The sequence below is a fragment of the Rhinolophus sinicus genome, chromosome 6 (genome assembly GCF_057876585.1).
Source record: "Rhinolophus sinicus isolate RSI-liver-muscle chromosome 6, RSI-T2T, whole genome shotgun sequence".
NCBI lineage: Eukaryota > Metazoa > Chordata > Mammalia > Chiroptera > Rhinolophidae > Rhinolophus > Rhinolophus sinicus.
The window spans coordinates 12,589,129-12,596,555 of record NC_142506.1 but is presented as its reverse complement, the minus strand read 5'-3'; the positions used below and the strand labels follow the sequence as shown (position 1 = coordinate 12,596,555).

At 40.2% G+C, this 7,427-nt stretch overlaps 1 protein-coding gene across 2 annotated transcripts in view; it reads left to right on the top strand.

The window, feature by feature from the left end:
* The first annotated feature begins 11 nt into the window (after positions 1-11).
* The window catches only part of TBC1D31 (TBC1 domain family member 31), a 65,696-nt gene continuing 58,280 nt past the window's right edge, over positions 12-7,427 (top strand). For both annotated transcript variants that reach the window (XM_019717830.3, XM_019717680.3), the window contains exon 1: positions 12-170. In XM_019717830.3, coding sequence (XP_019573389.3) covers positions 49-170 — 122 coding nt within the window. In that variant the 5' untranslated portion in view covers positions 12-48. The remainder of the gene's footprint in view (positions 171-7,427) is intronic.

Here is a 7,427-nt window from a genome sequence, read left to right as displayed (position 1 = left end):
ATCGTTTTTTACCAATGGATCGACGGTCGGCGGTCTGGGGGCGGGGCGATGAGGGGCCGGGCCAGGCGGGACGGCGACACGACTGGTGGGAAACAGTGGTTGCCAGGAGCAACGGTAATACTCCAGCCAATGGCGAGGCTGAACGCCCTCCGCCGGGTTTACGCATTCAGGTGGGTCCACTCGGAGCGTGTTTAAAGGGGAAGGAGGAAAATGAATATAGTTCCTTATTTGTCCCTTCACTTGACAAGTGTTTGTTCAGGGCTTACTAAGTGCCAGCTAGGGTTCTAGACACCGGAGGTACTGCGACTATCAGAGTTGTGGTATCATCTCTCCTGGAGTTTATATTCTAATGGGATTAGACACATAGTAAACAATTGAATAAGATAATTTCAGAGAGTGATAAGAAAAATATGAAAAATAAAATAGGATAATGGGGTAGAGTGACGGGGGTGGAAATGTGGGAGTGTGGGGAGAAATTGCTGTTTTAAATGTGAATGGGCGGGGAGAACTCCTAGGAGGTGACGTTTGAGCTGAGCCCCCCCCACCCCCAGGCAAAGATCTGGGGAGTTTTCTATGCTGAGAAAACAGCCACTCCAACTAACGTGGAATGCTGAAGGAACTGAAAGAAGAAATTATCTTGACTAGTTCATCAGGTAGAACTAAAATGACAGGTAAATGACAATCATCTTGTTTTTGAAAGAATCTGTAAAAAGATATGGAGTAGAACTCTTCCTGTTGTTTTCAGATGTAGGTCCTACAGTGTAAGATTGATTAAGCCATCCAATAAGGACACCTAGGAACACACCCGTAATCCACAGAGTGAGGCAGCTCTATGAAGCCAGAGGAACCTGGGACATCTCACCAAACAAGAGGATAGGAGGAAAGGTGGAGTTTTGGTAAAATGTAAATTTGCTTTGGTAGGCTCAAAGCACAGCACGACTACATGTAAAATGCTTAACATCAAGCAATGATACCAAGCTAAATTCTAGGGGGATATGTAGGGGTGTGGGGAAATAGGCACTCTCCTGAATTACTAATGAGAATATACACGTAGGTTGGTACGGCAAGCAATTTGGCAATATTTAAATGAATTGCTAGGCATTTAAGCTTTAGGTAGACTCCCACTTTATGTCTTAATTAAAATTTATTGAGGTGACAATGGTTAGTAAAATTACATAGGCTTCAAGTGTACAATTCTGTAATACATCACCTATATATCACATTGTGTTTTCACCACCCAGAGTCAGTTCTCCTTCCATCGCCATATATATGAACCCGTTCGCCCTCATCTACCACCCCCTTCCCTCCTTCCCCGCTGGTAACCACTAAAATTGTCTGTGAGTTTTTGTTTCTTTGTTTATCTTGTTCCTTTGTTGCTTTCAGTTTTATATCCCACATATCAATGAAATCATATGGTTCTCAACTTTTTCTGTGTGAATTATTTCATTAGCATAATAATCTCAAAATCCATCCATGTTGTCACAAATGACTCTATTTCATCTTTTCTTATCCAACTTTTTTTTTTTTAATGCAGGAATAGTCATTGCTGCATTTTTTGAAATAAAAGATTGGAAACAGCTGAATATCTGTCACTAAACTGACTATGAACTATGGTTTATCCATACAATCAAATACTATGCAAACTTTATTAGAAAAAAATAACTTTGTGTACCCCAAAACGGAATGCTCTCTAACATAGAGCATTAAGAATAGAAGGGTAATAGTACAATGTGTGTGCTATGCTTTTACACAGCTCTATTGCACAGAAGGCACACACACAAATATACACACAGTATTTGCTTGAAACAGTGGTTACCTCTGGGAAGGGAAACTCAGGCTGGGAAGACCAGAGTAGGAAGGAGACATTTTATTGCATATCCTTTTAAATTTTGTCCCAACTGTGTGTACTATGTGTTTAAAAACTAATTTTAAAAATCCGTAGAAAGGTTTGTTCCGAAAGGAGCGAGTTCAATGTCAAACACTTTAGAAAGATTGAGAACTAGAAAAGATGACCTGAACTATGTCTTTCCTGCTGTAATTGAAATATATTTCCTTTTGTTTCTCTCTCTAAAAAAAAAACAACTTCAGAAAATTGGAGGGAGACCAACAATTAAGGGCACTGAGCTTAGGCAACAATAGCACTACTTAGTGACGCTGACAGGCCGATGACTCAAATGTCATTCTGTCACAACAGTCATACAGGAACACCATCCTAGTGGGATGCCTGCCACATAAGTGGCGTCTTTCTTCAAGAAATCCGTACACTGCAAAGAAGTAATTAATCCCCATGTTAACTAGTAGACAGTTTCGTTAGCACCATCTTGCAGATGAAGAAGCTATGGCAAGAATAATAATTTATCTGTCAAGCCTGGCAGAACCAGTCAGTTATAAGCCTGGAAAATTTTTAAGTTTTGACACACTGGACTGGGGGACAAGAAGGTAACTGAACAGCACATAAAGCATTTCCCATTTGTTATTCTGAGGCAAGTGTGTGTGTGTGTGTGTGTGTGTGTGTGTGTGTGTACTAAATAAAGTCACCATTTTACAGGCTGTAAAGGAATCAGTGTGGGTTTCAGTCCAGCCTCTGTCCTTTGCTGATTGTGTGACCCTGGGGAAGTTATTAACCTCTTAGCTGACTCATCCCAATGGGAAAATAGCATTACCTGCCCCCTACATCAAGGTTGTTTGTTGTTTGTTTGTTTGAATGGAGAGCCTGCTGTTTACCAAGCTCCGTGCTTGTGCTTTTCATGCACATTCACGCTAACATCCTCATTGGGAAGTACTATTTTTATGGAAACTGAGAAACAGATTAACTAACGTATTCAAGGTCACGTAACTATAAAGTGGTGTTTCAAGTCCAGGTCTGTCTGACTTGAGTCCATGTTTGAACCACTCTGCTGCGCCTCTGTGGCAAATGTAAAGGCTCTTGAAAAACTCCAAAGCGTCTCATAGGGAACTAGTTTTATTCTAGTAACCAACACCGAGTATCAGCATGTGGCAGACACTCAGTTGCATAGATAAGGACACCAGGCTACTGGACCAGAGTTCACGTAGGAAGTATTTGAAAGAAAATAATCCCTTTCCTATCAAACTTCTCTCAACAATTCTGCAAACCCAAAATCAACAAAGTAACAGTAATCCAAGCAATAATTAGTGCTATTCATCATTTATATTCTTCAACACATAGTTTACATTCATATCAGAACAATAGTGAATGATATTCATTCAAAATAAGCCTTGAGGAAGGGCTGCGAGACTCTGAAATGCCTTCCTTCTAAATCAAAGAAAAAACTAAGCTAACGTCAGTGTCAGATTGTTGCATTTAAATGCAGGATTCTCATCGGCTGGCGTTGGACCCAAGTCATCCCCCTGGTGTTGACATCCCACTAGAATTAAGACACAAACAAAACTCTCGAAGGCCTTCAGTTGGTGACACACCTGGAGAAAGGCACACTAAGGAGGAGGCTGAGCCATTGCAAAGACATGAGACCTATTCCCATCACTACCAGGAAACAGCTTATTACCCGTTTATTATAAAGGGTACAACTCAGGAAAAGCCAAATGGGAGAGATGAACAGGGCAAGGTAGGAGAGATGTGTAAAGTAAGGTTTCTTACCACCTCAAATCCGATTATAAAACATGAGGAATGTAGTTGTTTCCTCTGAAACACTATCACGTGTCTAAATTGATGAAAGTGAGTAAGAAGCAGTGCAGGGTTGGAACCCCTCCTATTGGCTGATAAGAGCCAATCGTTGAATTTTCAGAAATTTTGTGACTCGTTTATTAAACCCAGCCAATATTAAAAATTGAATTATATAAACTTAGACTCAAATAACTTATATTTTAAAGGATAGTAAATATTCAAAACAACCTTTCTTAATTATTATGCTACGTTTCACTATCATCTATGCTCTTGACATTAGTTATGTCTATTGTATCTATATATGGTGAACATACTACATAATAGTGTACTTATTGCTCGCCTCTTTACAACTCTGCCTTCAATGACATCACATTGGTAGCTCGAAATTGGCTGTAGTAGGAGGATTTACACCACAGAAATTGCCAAATGCTACAAACCAGGCTCTTTTTTTGCCAATTTTTCAGATCATTTTTTCCAGTGTCATTGAGAAATAATTGACACACATCACTATATAAGTTTACAGCCTGTAAAAGGTATATAGCATGATGGTTTACATTTTGAAATGATTATCACTATAGATTTAATTAACATCCATCATAGAAAGAAAAGAAATTTTTCCAAGTGATAAGAATTCCTAGGATTTACGCGCTTAACAATTTTCCTATATATCCCATAGCAGTGTTAACTATAGTCATCACAGTGTACATTACATCCCTAAGTACTTATAACTGGAAATTTGTACCTTTTGACCACCATACTCGAATTCCCCCTTTCCACCACCCTCCCACCTCTGGTAAACACAAATTGGATCTTTTTCTATGAGTTTGGTTTTTTGTGTGTTTTGTTAAGATTCCACATATAAGTGAGATCATAACAGTGTTTGTCTTTCTCTGTCTGACTTATTTTCACTTAGCATAAAGATAGAATTAACTCATTTTATATGACTGAATGATATTCCATTGTATATGTATATCACAACTTCTTTATCCATTCATCCATCGATGGACACTTAGGTTGTTTCCATATCTTGGTTATTGTAAGTAATGCTGCGATGAACATGGGGATACAGATATCTTTTCAAGTTACTGTTTTTGTTTCCTGTGGATATATTCCCAGAAGTGGGATTGCTGGATATAAGGTAGTTCTATTTTTAATTTTTTGAGGAGCCTCCATACTGTTTCCATAGTGGCTGCACCAATTTACAATCCCATCAACAGAGCACAAGGGTTCCCTTTTCTCCACATCCACACCAGCATTTGTTATCTCTTGTCTTTTTGATGATGGCCATTCTAACAGGCATGAGGTGATATCTCATTGTCAAACCAGGGCTTTTTATGTCCAGAGAGCCAGTTGTTACATTTGTCAGCCCATCACTGGTACTCTCCTTAGAAGTGCTTAAATAACAACAATCATAGAGTATTACACAGCCATAAAGAAGATTGAAATCTTACCATTTGCAACAATATGGATGGACCTAGACAACATTATGCTAAGTGAAATAAGTCAAACAGAGAAAGACAAATACCCTATGATCTCACTTATGTGTGGAATCTAAAGAAAAGAATAAATGAATGAACTAATCAGAAGCAGTGTCAGAGACATAGAGGAAAAAACTGAGGGTTGCTAGATGGGAGGGGGGTGGGGATAAGGGGGAAGGTGAGGGGATTAGAAAGCACAGTCGGTAACCACAAGATTGTGACGGGGAAACGAAAGTCAATTTGGGGAATGTAATCAATAATGTTGTAAAGATTTTGTAGGGTATCGGATGGACACTTGTCTCATTAGGGAGACCACCTCAGGGACGATGTAGATGCCTGATCACTGCACTGTACACCTGAAGCTGAAGCTGAACAATAATGAATGTCAACTACAATTATATACATATATAGTTATAAGAAGCGAAGTACAGCATTAGGAATAGAGACAGTGGGAATGTAATGGCTGTGTGCGATGTCAGAGCGGTAGTAGATGGGGGAGGGGAGTTATCACTGTGTGAGGGGTATAAATGATAAATATCTATTACATTGTTTTGTACACCTGAAACTAATAAAAAAAAATAGCAACAATTATAATACTTAGCAGTCACTGAGGGCTTCTATGTGCCAGGCATTATTCCAAACTGTTCACGAGTCTAGGAGATTGATGCTGTTATTATCCTGATTTTACAGATGAAGAAACCAAGACACAGAGAGGTTAAATACTTTGCCCAAGGTTGTACTACTAGTAGGTAGTAGAGCCAATGAGCTCAGGCACTCAGGGTCCCATGTCCTTACGTATACTGCCCCATATTTTCCAAACCATTAGTCGGGGTACAAGATCTAGTAAGTACAATGTACTGATGGGGAGAACGAGGCAGAATATTTGACATTGGGACTCTGCATTCACAGTGCGCATGAGTTAAGAGGTTTTAATTTAGTGCAAAGTTCAAATAGGAATTCTAAAGGATTAAAAATAAAAGAAAGCGAGACCAAAGAACAAACTGCAATAACAAAGCGAAAAGCGGCTAACACATACCTGGCACAGGTGGTGGTTCTATCACCTACCCCACCCCCAACATGTTCACACCTTCTTTCTTACATAGAATTCTCTGAAGGGTGAAGCAGACGGAACCAAGTCCCAGGCTACTACTTCACTAACAAAGGCACACTCTGCTAAGGTCTGTAGACGAAACAGACAAGCCATTGTGCATGCACTAGCTTACCTTTCTCTTTCCTCATATGGAAAGTTGCTTTCAGTAAGCCATCTATATAATGAAAACAACAAAAATAGTCGGGAAACGGAGGGCAGAGGGGGGATAAATAAGCAGCGGATGGAGGATTTTTAGGACAGTGAAAATACTCCGTCTGATACTATCATGATGGATACATGTCATTATACAGGTGTCCGAACCCATAGAATGTACAACACCAAGAGTGAACCCTAATGTAAACTGTGGATTTGGGGTGATTCTAATGTGTCAACGCATGTAGGTTCATCGATTGTTGTAGAGGTACCACTCTGGAGGGGGCTGTTACTCATGGGGGAGACTGCATGTCGGAGGTCAGGAGGTAGGTGAGAAATCTCTCTATCTTCCTGTTAATTCTTCTGTGAACCTAAAACTACTCTTGAAAATAATCTTTTAAAAACTGCTTGGGAGAAATGGTTTTTACTGCTGGGTAAGGCCACATAGAAATCAGGAGGGACCGAAGAGCCCATCGAGATGGCATGAAGTTTGGCAGAGAAGGGGTCGGGTAGGGGCTGGTTTCCTGCTGGTCATCCTCAACTCTGTGGCTTCTCTCCATACGCTGCCCAGAGTGGGCACTGGAGGAAGGGTGCCATGCTGCCCTGGAATACTTTAATGGGCAATAAACGCTCAGCTCAATCAGCTTGCCCTTCCTCCCTTCCAGGGATGGGAGTCATTGACTCGTGGTTTACCGGCATCCTGTCATGCTAGATGGATAGCCTGTCTTCGCAGCCCACATAGATTATTAGGAGCCTGTGATCAAGGCTAATTATTCAGTCCTGTGGGAGATATTCCCAGCATCCTCTGACGCCACAGCCCTCTTACCAGGAAGACCTTTGGAATAAACCACTATCTGCAGAGCATAATTTTGAAGGTTTGAGCTTTCCAATTGAAGCTTTCTGAGCTGGCTTACACTGGTGTCTTCAATGGCACATTTAGATATTAATTTCTCTGGCATAAAGTTTGCAAATAATTTTTTAAAAACCAATTGCCCACAATATGGAAATTATAATTATAAAATTATATCTATGTCTATCTATCTATAAAATGCAGTTGTGGCTA